Source organism: Camarhynchus parvulus, chromosome 7 (genome assembly GCF_901933205.1).
Source record: "Camarhynchus parvulus chromosome 7, STF_HiC, whole genome shotgun sequence".
Lineage (NCBI taxonomy): Eukaryota > Metazoa > Chordata > Aves > Passeriformes > Thraupidae > Camarhynchus > Camarhynchus parvulus.
Window position 1 is genome coordinate 532,254 of NC_044577.1, and position 15,047 is coordinate 547,300.

The window sequence follows — 15,047 nt, forward strand, 5'->3', positions numbered from 1 at the left end:
AGGGTACAAAATTCCATATCCGTATGTAAAGCTGCCAAGGTAAAACACGGGATCTTGTCACCCAGAGCTGGCGTGAAGGGAACCTCGCCATCATTCCCGGTCCTGGAGGCAGTTCAGCCTCATAAACCTGAGCACCAGACATTCTCAGTAGGATGTGTCTGACTGAGATCAGTCTCCTGCCCAGGGAGCTGCTGGCTGGGAGGGATCATTTCCCTGCAGAAAATTCCCTGCCCATGGGAATTTCTGGCACGGGTTTAGCTGGCTGTCAGCTGCCCGATGGCGGGAAGGGGGCACGTGGGATGCGTGTCCCAGAAAAGAGATGAGAGGTGCTCCTTCTCCCAGATCTTTGTGTCTTGGCTGCTGCTGGAAGTCACAATGTTTCCCCCACAGCTGATTTATTCTGCCTGGTGCTCCAGGAGATATCCCAAACACGCTGCCAGGGAGCCAAGAGAGCAGATCCTGAAACTGGAGCCACAGCCCGAGACTTCAGTAAACAGGATGGGGGAACATGAGGCACGGAGTCCAGCCAGCGTTGGGATCACTGTGAAACAGCCCAACAGAGCAGTGCTCCCAGAAATCCAGCTCCCAGAAATCCAGCTCTCAGAAATCCCAGCACCTGTGCTTTGCTTCCACCCACAGCCAAGGGTTTTTCAGGGGGTGATTTGATGTGTACTTTCTTGGAGAGTTTTTCTTCATCCTCACCTACGATCTGACTTTATTTTTACAGAGCCTGAGCCCAAAGATCGTTTTGAATACCTGATTTAAACCCCCAAAACTGTAGAATTTGGCCAGAACAGGTGGCAGAAGAGCCTTTCCCTGATATCCCCCCGTGCTGGAGCTGAACTCAGGTGTGGATTGAGATGCAGTTGGGAGCTGGACACAGCAACTTTGCATGCCAGGGAATATCTGTCAGCCAGAAGTGTTCCAAGTTCTGTTCACCCAGGCTTGTGCTTATCTCCACAATTATTTTGCTCTCCCTTCCACTAATTGCTGCTATTCAAAATGTCTCTTATAAACAGCCAGGAGCCAGTCTGAGCTGGGGGGGCAGGAAGGATCTCTTTGCTTGGCTTCTTGTTTGGCATCTGGAGGAGTGGTTGTGGAAGTCCTAATGCAATGTGTCTCCATGAAATCCATCCTGGTTCTCTCTGGGAAATGGGATCTTGGTGTCAGCACTCCTGGGAGGGCACTGCAAAGACTAAAGAGAACCATTTTAGCTGCATTTCCTTAAAAAGAGGTTTCTCTGTGAAAATTTCCATGCTGATAAGGTGTCAGTCCCCCTCCCAGGCAGACAAGCTGGAGCTCTGAAGACAATTGAGGAGTGTGGTGGCAAAATCCCCTGGATGGCTGAGTCCTCATGGTAGGCTGACGGTTGATAAATACCTGGAAATGCTCTGCATCCTCCCTGTTACCTTTATTAATATTAATTTATGCTAAAGGAGCACCAGCAACACTAACTGCAGGTACAGTTGAACATTTGTGCAGTTTTCAGAAATAGTGGGAGCAGTGACATTAAACATATGCAGGAATCCCCATAGTTATGAATATTTACAAATATTGATTTTGGCAAGAGCACCTAATTTGGATGTTCTGAGCTCCCTAATGCAGCGTGTGTGTCTGTCACACACTGCTCCTCAAACTCGGGGCTGAGTTAGTCTCAGATCCAGGGATTTCCCTCTGTGAATCACTTTGTAAGGAAATTTGAGTGTTTGGGAAATACAGTTGGGGGATAAACCCCCTGCCCCAGCTGCCTGTGCTGAACACACAGGGTCTGAGTGGGCAGTGCCTGTTCAAATTTGCCTCTATTGCTTTAAATGAACCAGAAACTGATGTTTTTCCTGACACCCCAACAGTTCCACGCTGTGCATCCCTGGGAACGTTGTCCAAATGCTCCTGCAGCTCTCTCAGCCTGGGCCCATGCCCGTTCCCTGGGCAGCCTGGGCAGTGCCCAGCACTCTGTGGGGGTAGAACCTTTTCCTGATCTCCAGCCTAAATTTTTGTCTTCCCATAACATTCCTGGTAAGCGTGGAGAAATAACCCTGAGAAGACACCCGGATGGGTTTTCTTTTTTTGTTTTCCCAGGCTACAGCAGACACCAACAGTGATTTCTTTTCATTCTTCGTGGGTACAATCAGAGACGTGGCTTCATTATTTTATTTTTTTAATTTTTTTTTTCAACTTTGAAGCCGTTTGAAAAACTTTATTAAGAATAGGCTTTGTGGAAACTGGGGTCAAAATGAGCAGAGACAATACATCCCTAATGAAACTTCCCTAAACCATCCAGCGACAAATTGGGCTTTTCATTCCCATTTCACTCCAGATGTCAATGAAAGCACAGCTCCTTCTAAAGCAGCCTAATGTATGTAAACCATCGCAGGAAGCAGAGCCTGCAGAGCCTAGGAGACTGCAGATGGAGAGAAAAGGCTCCTGATTCCATAAAAATAACAAAACCTGTTTTACCATATTGTGCATTAAATATTGTTCATTTGCATACTTTCCATGGCGAGGTTCTCAAAGCCCACCATGTGGTGGACTTGTTGGAAGTCGGGAAAGAAACTCTTTCCCCAAATGGAGACGTGTTAGTAGAAGCTGCTGCTTAATTAGAAAACAAAAATAGCTGGTTTCCTCTATTTTTTTTTTCCTCCTTTTCTATTTTTTTTTCAGTGTGGATTTTTGGTGGTTTACATATAATTCAATAGAATGAGGAGGGGAAGCATAGGTGCAGTCACTGCAAAAAATAACTGGATTGCTGGTGTTTTACAACAGCCTGCCTGCTTGGAACAGGCAGCAGCAGGGATTCCTCCATGGAGAGTTTCCAGCAGATAGCCAGGCAGATTGTAAATACCTCTTAGATTGTTTTTTTTTTTTCCATCTTTATACAGAGTAGTGTAATTTTATTTGTATTTATTGTGCATCCATGGCTGAAGCATTGGGTGGTGCAAATGTGCAATGGCACAATTTAATCAGAGGAGCCTGGAATATCCAGAGGTGGAAGGGGCTCACAAGGATCATCAGGTCCAAGTGGGGTTGGTCCTTTTATAGCAGCTGGGAGTTGTGGGTGGAGGCCGAATTGGGCAGATTTTCCAGTTGCAGCGAGAATGAGACCTAGTAGGTGTCACCCTGGTTTTTTAAGATTTTCTAGGCCTTCTGATATTGACATTCTTGTGGTGAACTTTCTCAGACACTTTCTGTAAACAACTGATTGTTTTGTCTTCTTTTATGGAGGAGGAGAAAGTTGATGGACTGTTGGTTTAACCAGTGTCATTGGAGAGGTGGCACTGTCACCCTCCAGTCCGCTGTCACTTTTGGAAAACTATAAATGTTGGAGTCAGAGAATAAACCTCCTCTTTCTTCCTTCACCTTGAGAAGGTAGTGTTCTTGTGTTCTTTCGTGTCTTATAGTGACAAGTAGGGGTAATGTAGGAGTTTGGGAAGGAGTGGGAAGTTGTTGGATTTCTCAGGTGTTTGTGGTGGAAGCCAGTCATGCTATGCAAAGGATAAGTCCGATGTCCCCAGTTTGGTTGTAAAGTGTGGCTTGAAGGGCAGCAGTGTGGCTTCTGCTCGTCCATGTCATCAGCTGATTAGTAGGAAGGACATGATTCTGTCTGCACAGGATCTCAGCTAAAGGGATTAAAAGGAAAATGTGCTCAAGGAGAAGAAAAAACTTTGAGGTGGGAGTCTCAGGTATGCAGGAGCTGGCAGGGTTTGGAGAAGGATGGATTGAGATGTTCTTGGAGAGAGCAGATTCCCTGTCTCACCAGCCATGGCTTGGACCCTGCCCACAGCAGGGGCTTGGAACAGGCTGATCTTTAGGGTCCCTTCCAACCCAAAGCATTCCACAATTCCGTGCTCCCGCTCTGCCTCGGGGCTTTGCAGGAGCCGTGGGTGGTATCCGAGCACAGGCCCCCATTAAGCACAGCCCTGGAGAGGCCGGGCCTTTGGGGCTGGAGCCTGCCAGCTCCGATCAATCCCTTGGTTTATGAGCTGCCAACGTAAAGAGTGCGGGGTGGGCGCCGTGCTCCGGAGGCTCCGGAGGCTGTGCTGGGCTCCAGAGGCTCCGCAGGGCCCCGCCATTGCAGGCCTGTGGGGAGGCCCAGGAGCGGCCTGCGCGCTCAGCCCGGCCCGCGCCTCGCTGAGCAGGGTGCAGGCCCAGCTGCAAGGTGGGAGATCATCCTTTGGACTCTGCTTTTTCAAGAAAAAGAGGTTTTTAGCCCACAGAGATCCCTTCACTCCTCTCCGGGCTGCTGGGATGTGCTGTCTGTACACCTGCTTTCCCACAGCCTGGCAGGACACGGGGTGTGCCCTCACACAGCGCATCAAACTGCTGCCCTCAGTCCCATGGGAATCCCCCCTCACCCAAACAGGGAGCTCTGCCCTGGGAGAATCCCCTCTGCACCCAGACAGGGGCTGGAGAATCCCCCCCTCACCCAAACAGGGAGCTCTGGGCTGAGAGAATCCCCTCAGCACCCAGACAGGGAGCTCTGCCCTGGGAGAATCCCCTCTGCACCCAAACAGGGATGGGAGAATCCCTTCTGCACCCAAACAGGGAGCTCTGGGCTGGGAGAATCCCCTCTGCACCCAAACAGGGAGCTCTGGGCTGGGGGATGCACCCCAAATTTCCCCAGAGGTTTTTGGGGACACTGACACCTCCCAGCAGCTGGGACTTGAGGAGCCCAGGAGGGATTTGCACTGGGGCAGGAGTCTTGGTGCTTCCAGTCTTGAATGTCCCATCTTTGCAAATAATTACCTTAATTAGACATCATGTCTCCTGATTATTCCCATGAATATGGGTGAGTTGAGAGGGCCAGGGAAAAGCCTTCCTGGAGAAATTGTTGAGATAATTATTTCTTTTATCTATTGGAGCAATTATTTTTATAATTAATCATGGAATCTCTGTGTGGTTTGAGTTAGATGGAACATTAAATTCCATCTCATTCCACCCTCTGCCATGGGCAGGGACACCTTCCACTAACCCAGGTTGCTCCAAGCCCCATCCAGCCTGGCCTGGAACACTTCTAAGGATGGGGCAGCCACAACTTCTACAGTTTCTCTGTGCAACAAATAATATTGAGGGTGCCCTAGTGGGGTTTTATTTAAAATGAGGTGATGGAGATGAAAGGAGGCCCATGCTTGTCCTTCATGCCATGAGTGGAACATTGTTACTGTCACCTGCCTGCAGGCTCTGCTTTGGCTCTGGGGAGGCCCATGGTGTTAATCTGCCCCTTTTCCCTGTTCCCTTCTCCGCAGCAGCAGCAGGAGATGCTGGCCATGAAGCATCAGCAGGAGCTGCTGGAGCACCAGAGGAAGTTGGAGCAGCACCGGCAGGAGCAGGAGCTGGAGAAGCAGCACCGAGAGCAGAAACTGCAGCAGCTGAAAAACAAAGAGAAGGGGAAAGAGAGTAAGTGGCCAGAGCACCACTGCTTCGGGTGGTGACAGGCAGATGGGGGCATGGAGGAGCCTCAGAAAGCTGGAGGAACCTCCTTGAGGGCACAGGGAGCTTGTGGGAATTGAGGGGAAGAGAGAAATGCCTTTCTCTGCTTTATCTTCATTTTTGTCTCACTAAATGCCATTTTAGCATTTTTCAAAAGGAAGCGTATCCTCTCTTGCCTTGATTTAACATTTTTTGAAGTATTTTTGGCAGCATTCCTAATGGAGGCAGAATATTAAGCCCATAAAATACACCAGATGCACGCTGCACTCCTTTTCTCTTTCTGCTGCTCTGAATTTCACTCTTTTTAAGACACAGTCGAGTTCACAGCTCTCCCCTTTTTGAAGCGTTTCCATTCACAAGGGGATTTTTTTTCAGGAGGTTACAGCTTGTGGGTGCCTTCCCCACTCTGTGTCATTATGCACTTGAGGAGATCATTGTGGCCTCACAATGTCCCTTATCAGAGATACTCTGGGCTGCTTGTTTGGGCTTTTTCTGCAAGTGAATGGGGGGAAAAATACTTCAAAATACCAAAATACCAAGTTGTGCCATCAGCTCCTCAGGTCTGGATGGGATGCTGGCTGGGAACTGGGAATAAGATAAAGCTCCAAGAACTTTTTCAGTGAGATAAAATTGGAGTCTGGGAGACCTTTTTAAGTGCTAGAAAGACCAGAGGTGCAGAATCCCTAAGCATTTCCACTTCCCCTGCTGCTCCCATCAGCTGTTGCTGTTTGATCCAGGTTTTGCTGGGCCTCTCCTCAGAACCAATACTTGGCCATTCTCATGCAAGTAATCTGGAAAGAAATTAAAACACCTAAATCTCTGGAAAATGGAAGAAAAGCATCTTTTGGGTGAAACACAGAGGTGTAGAGGAAAAAGCCCAGAATTTGTGGATGTTAAGTTGAAGATCCTGTTCCCATGACTACGATTTTATTTTTAAGTTACTTTTTATTTAAGAAGTGCTGTGGTGTAGAATCATTATCACACCTCAGTGCTTAAGGATACTTAAGTTATTTTTCTCACATCACAAAATTTGGCAAAGAGAAGCTAAAATTGTCCTGATCTGAAATATTAAGAGAGTGTGAGAGAGGTGGAGTTTGTTCTGCTTCCTTGTTAACACCTCTGCTCTGGAGCCAGACTGGGAGAGCTGGGGGTGCTCACCTGGAGAGGAGAAGGCTCCAGGGAGAGCTCAGAGCACCTGAAGGGGCTCCAGGAGAGCTGGAGAGGGACTGGGGACAAGGCCTGGAGGGACAGCACACAGGGAATGGCTCCCACTGCCAGAGGGCAGGGCTGGATGGGATATTGGGAATTAGGAATTGTTCCCTGGCAGGGTGGGCAGGTCCTGGCACTGCCCAGAGCAGCTGTGGCTGCCCCTGGATCCCTGGCAGTGCCCAAGGCCAGGCTGGGCAGGGCTTGGAGCCACCTGGGATGATGGAAGGTGTCCCTGCCCATGGCAGGGGTTGAAATAAGATGATCCTTTGGGTTCCTCCCAGCCCAAAGCTCTCTGAGGTTCTATGAAATCTTTCAGCTTCCAGTAAAGGAGGTAAACCTTACACTCCAAAAACATTGAACTTCAAGTTTTTTAAGTAGCAGGTTTATACCAACCTGACAGAACACAGCCAGGTTTGAGTGTTCTAAGGATGCCAATGGACTAAGGATGACATATTTTGGAGGGAGAAGGCTTTCAAGCGTGGATTTGTCACCCCTTCTGCTACTCAGGAATTTACCTCCAGCTCTTCACTTGAACTTTCCACCACACTGATGTTGTGGAGCTGGTGAGAAATGCAGAGCTCCAAAAAAAGGGAATTTTCTCGCTTTGGTGTTTGAACCATTTTACAGCTCCAGGCAGAGCCTTATGGGAATGCTGCAGCTCCCTGCTCTTGGAGGGAGCCCAGGAATTGTTCTCCCAGCATGTCAAGCATCACCTCATCATCGAGCAGGGTGCAGGACACGAGAACATGTCAGGGTGATCTTTTAGTTCTTGTTCCCAGCAGAACCAGCAGCTTGCCTGGCCTTTCCCTTTCCTCCTAGCCCAGATATTTTCCGTTGGAGCTCCTGCCTTACGCCACGGTGGGGATGAACCATCATTTTCCACGTGTCCCCTTGCCAAACTTGGGATGCATTGCTCCGTCAGGAGCTCTGCCTGGGAGTCTGGGCTGTCAACCCGATGATCACTGGGATCCGTCATGGCAGGGGAACAGCCTGCTCTCCATTGTGCAGGAAATCATGATTAGGGATTACACAGTTGACATTTTAGCTCTGCAGAATGACTGACTCCCTTTCTTTAAGGTTTTTTTTTCAATGTTAGGTTTTCTATCTGAAGCCAGAGCTCCGCGCGCTTGTAAATGAAGCGAAATGTTACGTCGGTCGTGGTGCGCACAGAGATTGGGAACAAAGAGGTCCCTGTTTACAGGAGTTTTCAAGACAAAACCTACACATGAGCCACTGGGCTCATTCCCCTTCTGCTTTTAGATGTGACATTTAACAACTTGAGGGTGCACAAGACCCCTTTTCTTAAATAACTTTGGTTCAAAGAGAGCTGGGATACCCTGGACAAGTGCTTTATTCTGAGTGTGCTTCTCTGCAAGTGTAACATCCTCTTCTGGTGCAATAAACCCAATTTCATCTGTGTTTTCAAACATAACTTGTGAATCTATGCCAAGCTAAAGGGATAAAAAGGGAGAGCTCCTTACTGGAGGCGCTTTGTTCTTCTGTCTTTGAAAGCAAAGTTCTTTTTTTTTTTGGACTGGAAATGAAAGATTTGATTTGGGATCTATTTTAGAAATTTAAAATTCCTTCAAGTATGCGAATTGATTTAACAACCTTTTTTAAATTTTTGTTTTGTAATTGCAGGTGCAGTGGCAAGCACAGAAGTGAAGATGAAGTTGCAGGAATTTGTGTTGAACAAGAAGAAGGCTCTGGCCCACCGGAATCTCAACCACTGCATATCCAGCGACCCTCGCTTCTGGTACGGGTAAGTGGTGCTGGGCTCTCTGCAAGGCTCAGCCAGGGCCACCTTTGTCCCCAGTTCCCTGAGGGAATGCACCTCCTGTGCTTGTGGGATGAGGCAGAGCAGTGGCAGGATCCCTGTGCATTCCCAAAATGCCTTTTCCAGAGGGTTCCAGTGTGAGTGGCTTTCGTGTCTGCTGTGATGGTGTTATGGTGCTCTGTGTGTAGAGAGAGGTCTTTGTGTCATCTGTAATCCACAATTATTCAAATTCACAAGTTCTACAGTCAGACATCAGCTTTTATAAGTCCTCCAGCTTTTCACCCAGGATTTGATCTCACCTGCTGTTATAAAACTTGAACTTTAGTCAAATGAGGAATAGTTTTTTATGTTCAGGAGCTGGAATTTGATGATCCTTGTGGGTTCCTTCCAACTCAGGATATTCTATGATTCAGTGAATTCCTGCAGCTCAGGATACTTAAGCCTTGCATTTTAAAACTTTTAACACTTACTGCTATTCTTAATATCTCAGACTTGGAAGTTTTGTTTACTTGGCTCTTACTGGAAACATCCAGTGGGTCCAGTCTGTACTTCTAATTACAACTGCCCCAACATCTCTGTTTTCAACTGAAAATATTCAACTGCTGGTCTCCAGTTTCAATTTCAGAAATCAACTTTTTCATTCTATTAAAGACAGTTAAAAATTCGATATGACTTGGAAGTTTCCACTGCTATGATTTTGTCACTGTCTTTATTAAACAAAAAGCCAAAGTGCTTTGGATGTTTGCTTTAGTGACCTCAAAATTCATGAAATTTCAAGTTACAAAAGTCATTTCATTTTGCCATGAAATTAATGTTCAAGCTGAAGTACTGACAGTGTTTTAAGTCTTAAGAAATGAACGTGTGTAGAGGGAGGATGAGGTCATAGCCAGAAGATGTTTCCAAATTCCAGAAACTGAGCTGCAATGAAATTTGAAAGCTATCCCAGCTCTGAGCCAGGACAGAAATGCTGATGTGGAGTTGGCAGAAGAATTCAGATGTTATTGGAGGCAAAGTGAGATTGAGCAGCTTTAATACATCTCTGAAAATCTAATCTGAGACTTGGGGATTTCATTAAAGGTGGTTGAAGACTCTGAGCCTCCATTTCTTTAAGGGATGGTTAAAATAACAGTTAATGCAGGAGTGGTGCAAGGTCAGTTAGAATTCAGGGTGCCCAGAAAAGCTGTGGCTGCCTCTGGATCCTTGGAAGTGTCCCAGGCCAGGCTGGACAGGGCTTGGAACAGCCTGGGATAGTGGAAGGTGTTCCTGCCATGGCAGGGGGAGGAATGAGATGAGCTTTCAATCCCTTCCCTTCCAAACCATCCTGGGATTCTCTGTGATGTAAGGCCAGGGCTGCTGCAGGTTTTTAGGCACCTCGTGTTTGGGGTTTCAGGATGTTGCCTCAGCTGATGCTAAGAACTTTCTGAGCACCAAAGTGTGGTTGGGGTTTGTTGTGGCACTTAGACATCCTATCAGCCCTTCCCTGTGATGCTCCAGGGATGCCAACAGGCAGAGACAACACAAATCATAGCATAAAGATTTCAGGTCATACCATCCCCTCATTTTCCATCCCCTCATTTTCCATCTGTTCTCTGGTGGGGTGAGCATTGTTACTCTGGATTCTAACCCAAGATGGACAAAGCCTTGGGGCCTCACAGCTCTTTCTCAGTGCTGAATTGTCCTGCTGAGCCCTCAAGGAGGGCAGATGGCAGCAGCACAGGATTTTTTAAATGCACCCTTCACTTGTTCAGGCAGAAGTTGAAGATTTTTTTTCCTTTCCAGTCTATAAAAAAAAATTATTTTTTTTTCAAAAGGAGAACCAACCTTTAAATTCCTGCCATATTAGTATTTATTTATATGGCATCTCATAGGTTACCAGCTGAGCTCTGGAGGCCCTCCTGTCCCCACATAGCTGTGCTGTGATGCAGTTGGGTGGTGGCTGGGTTGAGCACATGCGAGCAGGGAGATCCACTCCACGCTCCCACTGTGAGCAGGCCAGGCCATTAAGTGCTAACAGATGCTGGGAGAGCCTCTCGAAGCAGCACGCCTGCTTTTAAGCACTTCCCTTGGTCTTATTAAGGTTTGTGAATTCCTTTTTGTTTTTTTTTTCTTAAATGGAAAGCATTGCTTAGGAAAAAAAATTGTCTCTTAAGGGTTTTGAGCACCATGATGGTCTGACATCAGTGGCTGGGACAGGAAAAATGTTCTGCTGGCACTGAATCACAAAGGTATTAGAGCTGCAAGAGACCTCTAGGATGATGTCCCAGCCGTGGAAATACTCAAGGCCAGGTTGGACAGGGCTTGGAGCAACCTGGGATGGTGGAAAGGGGTGAACAAGGTGGTCTTTAACATCCATTCCAGCCCAAACCACTCTGGGATTTTGTGATAGGCAGCAGCAGAGGAGGTTCTTGGGAACTGCACTGTCAGACTGTCCTCCCCTGGATCCTGAACCCACTGGGCAGCCTGGCTCCCAGCAATTTCTGCTCTCTGTGATGTCCCTGAGAAGCTGTCAGCAGTGCTTGGGAAGCAGCCACTCCATGTGCTAGCAGCCATGCAAGGGAGTTTGACTGAGTGTTTGCATGGTGGGGAGGTACACAGGTACAATGACACTTTAAATTGCACATTAAATTATTCACTGAATGATCCCAACATCCACAGGTGTGAACACAAAACATTCCAGCCCAGGTACACATGTCTGAATGTATATTCAGTGCACCTTGCTGATGACATGATTGAAGGATGAAATATCAAACCATGAAATTGTTAAGGTTGGAAAAGACTTCCAAGATCATCACTCCAGCCTTTCTGTCTGTGCACGTGGGTGTTTGAAGGAGCTCAGGGAACAGGAGATGCCTTGGATGAAGGGATGTGCTTTGAGGAATGTCTGCAGGCTCCATGCAGTGTCCAATTTCCTCTCCTCCCAGAGCTCTGACATTCCTGAAGGGGCATGCAGAGCAGTGCACGCTGCTGGGAGCAGCGTCAGACCCCAGTCCTGGAGCCAGGGAATGTATTCCTGTTTGCAGAGCTCAATATCTGTCATTCAGCAGCCCTGGAGCACATCTAAACAGGCCCTTTGAATTCCTGCACATTGCCTGACAAAGGGATGAAAATAGCTTCAATGTACTCGATTGTGCTGCTTAGGTCATAATTAAAAAAAAAAAAAAAAAAGGGAGGAAAAAAGAGTCTGTTGCTCATATAGAGCCAAAAATGTCATTGTGTGACTTGATGGGCTCGGGGCTCTCAGATCACAGCACCCAGGATTCCTGGGAGTGAAACATCATTCCTGGGAGTGCTGCCTTCCCATGGAATGAGCAGATCCTGGCAGAAAAAGCCACATCTCTTCCCAGGAGGGATTATTTTTTTTTTCCCAGTTTGTCTCTGTTTTGATTGCAGGTGAAGACTGAAGTGTGCGTGGGGGCATTCAGGGGTGGGGATGTGGCACAGCATGGGGTGGGTGTGGGAAACACAGCCCTGCAGGAGCCCCAGAAATCATTTTTCTTTATGTGCAGAGAAATCTGGATAATGAAGAGGCAGGGTTGGGAAACCACAGTCATTCATAGTTCCATAGAATCCCAGAATGGTTTGGGCTGAAGGGACCCTCAAGCCCATCCCATTCCATGGGCAGGGACACCTCCCACTAGAAGGTCTGTGGGAGTAGAAAATGTTGATGTTCAAATAAAATTTGCAGAGGGTTTCTTTTTTTTTTGTAATTATGTAGAAAATTCAGTGTATTTTCCTAGTATTTTATTAGCCCCTTATTTTTTGAAGGCTTTAACTTGCAGTGGAATTGATGCTCTGGATCTCAGCAGCCAAGTTCTGAGTTGAGCTTGCACTCAAGGGATTAGTACTGCTCGAGAAATGGCCTGAATTCGTGCAATTTCCAGCTGGGAATGGTTCATTTAGGTTCCTTGAAGAACCTTCTGTAGGAGAATATTTTCAGCTTGGTTTTTAGGCAGTACAAAATTTCAAATATTCACTCTTTTTTTGGTGTTTTTTTTTTTTTACAAAATGCTTGCTCTCCGTTGTCCTAAATCCATTAGTATTTAGAAGAAATATGGGGTTTAAATTGTGTTTATTTAAAGTGAAGTTGTGAGAGCCCAGTGAGTGTCACCTGCATGGCTAAATCAATTGTTTCTGCTGATGGAGCTGCTCTGCTGGCTGGAGCCTTCTCCCAGGCTGGTGGAGCTCCTGAGAAACAGCAAAGCTGGGCACAAGTCATTAAGCAGGAAAGATGCAGCCAACAAACTGGTAGGAGGCTGAGAAAACTCATTCATTATTTAATATCCTCAGCAAACAGACTGTAATTTACTTCCAGCAGCCTGCTCAAACAAAGCCATAAATTATCATCTCGGAGAAGTTCAGCTGGGAAGGTGCTGAGTGCTTTGGCCCTGGCTCTGCTGAGCTCCTGGGATGGGAGGACAGGCAGGAGGAAGGGCAGGGGGCCACCTGTGTGCCATGGCTTCAGCCTTGGGCTCTCTCTGCTGAGCTGGGGGTTTATTCTGGGGAGGGAAGTGCTTCACTTGTGCTCAAGTTGAGGTCTCACCTGTGCTGAGGTTCAGGAACGTGACTTAGCAAAACCCAGCCCAGGTTACAGTCTTAGAATTTATACTCGTGGTATGAGCTGAGCCAAGGTGGAGTCTTACACTGAAAACTAAGTTAATTGCCTTTCTGTATATTGGATTTTAGTGGGGTTTTTTTGTAGCAGTGCCCAGGAGGAGAAAGCCAGGCTTTGGGGATGGTACTTCTGACTGTGCCCTTCCTGAGGACTCTAAAAGCTGAGCTTAGAAAACTGGATTTGCTGAAGGACAGGGCATCCTCTCCTCTCTGCTCCTGGGAAATGGAAGAGCTTCCAGGCTGCCCTGGGGGTTCACAGCTTTGCCTTTGCCTTTGTCCCCTTCCCCACTCCCTGAGGTGGCAGGCTCATCCCCTCTGCGTGTCACTGGTGTAAAACTTGTCCCTTCTTCTCTTTCCTCCTGTGCAGGAAGACCCAGCACAGCTCTCTGGACCAGAGCTCCCCACCCCAAAGCGGCGTCTCCGGCACCTACAACCACCCAGTCCTGGGGATGTACGATTCCAAAGACGACTTCCCACTCAGAAAAACAGGTAGGGCTGCCCTTCCCTGGCCACATTGCTTGTCCCTGCATCACACTCAGCCCTCTGATCTGATCTGCCTGGAAAAGAGATGCTGCCAAAAGCTGGATTCCAGGCTGTGCTTTGTTTCCCTCTCCATCTGCTCCCCCTTCACCTGTCTCTGTGCTCCCAGTGTTCAGGGAGCCTGGGGCTGCTCCGGGGTGTGTGAGAGCTGCGTGTCAAAGTTTGGGAGATGTTTTCCCAAACCCAAAGCTCTCACAGAGATCTGAGTGTCTCCAGCCCCAAGTGTGTTTGCTGAGTGAGAAAAGTACCAAGAAAAAGTTCATTTCTTGGGGGATTTGCATTTTATGTGTGAGTTTGTACCTGAGGTAAATAAGGGGGTTTGTGCCAGGGCGAGCAGCGGGGCTTCCTGCAAGGGTTTGGTTCACACCTAGACAGTTCTCTTTCAGTCTGGCTTCTCCCTGCACGGTGGCTGAGCAGGTCAGTTACTCCTCAGGCCTGTATTATGTAAACCAGGTTGTTTGGCTTGGCTGTGCTCCTCAGCTCCGTAGCACATGCCCGAGCCAGCACAGCCCGGGCTCCCACCCCGGCCAGCTCGGGGCTGCTGCTGCCTTCGGGGAACAGCTCAGCTGTGAGAGCTCAGCCTCGCTCAGGGAGCTCTTCTGCTCACTGGCCCTGCTGGGAATCACTTCAGGACAGCAAAAAAAGCTTCTCTGGAAAGATCACACAATCATTAAGGTTGGAAAAGATCCAAAGATCAGCCAACCTTCAACCAGCACTGCCAAGGCTGCCTGTAACCTGTGGCTCCAAGTGCCACATTCACAGGTTTTTTAAACACTTTCAGTGATGGTGACTGACCACTGCCCTGGACAGCGTGTTCCAGGGCCTGACCAGCCTTTCAGTGATGAAGTTTTCCCCTTTTGGAGATGTCCCACTAGGAACTGTAGCACCTGCCCTGCTGGATGGAGTCCCATCTGTGCAGTTGTCTCTGCTCCCCCTTGGCTTGGTTGCTTCATGAGTAACAAGCACTTCAGCTGCACAGGAGCCCAGTCAAAAATTGGCTCCAAGATATGGGTTCTCCCCAGGAAAGGTGCCCCTGTGGCTTTGGGATGGTACTTCTGACTGTGCCCTTCCTGGAGGACTCCAAAAGCTGAGCTTAGAAAACTGGATTTGCTGAAGGACAGGGCATCCTCTCTTCTCTGCTCCTGGGAAATGGAAGAGCTTCCAGGCTGCCCTGGGGATTCACAGCGTTTCCACACAGGGAAGCATCCCTTGGCACCAAACCTATCACTTAGGGCCTGTGGGCAGCCTGATTCGTAGAGATTTTTAGCTCTCTCCTATGCCTTGTGGTACCAGGTGATCCCTTCCTACCCTGTTAGCATTACCACAGCAGAAATGGGCTTTGACATGCTCCCAAACCTGCCTGGCTCATCACCTCAGGGCACCTTGTCAGATTGGCTTTGAGCAGCAGTCACCCTTCTTGCTCCCAGTGTCCTGGAAGGGAATTCCTGCAGGAGAAGGAACACATCTGCACATCTCACCCAGT

General features: G+C 48.1%; 1 protein-coding gene across 5 annotated transcripts in view; it reads left to right on the forward strand.

Moving 5' to 3' along the window:
* HDAC4 (histone deacetylase 4) overlaps window positions 1-15,047 on the forward strand; it is a 179,413-nt gene that overhangs the window by 100,882 nt on the left and 63,484 nt on the right. For 2 of the 5 annotated variants that reach the window (XM_030951789.1, XM_030951792.1), the window contains exons 5-7: window positions 5,244-5,394; window positions 8,278-8,398; window positions 13,392-13,513. In XM_030951789.1, coding sequence (XP_030807649.1) covers window positions 5,244-5,394; window positions 8,278-8,398; window positions 13,392-13,513 — 394 coding nt within the window. The remainder of the gene's footprint in view (window positions 1-5,243; window positions 5,395-8,277; window positions 8,399-13,391; window positions 13,514-15,047) is intronic. The other 3 variants (XM_030951790.1, XM_030951794.1, XM_030951791.1) reach the window with 2 other exon arrangements.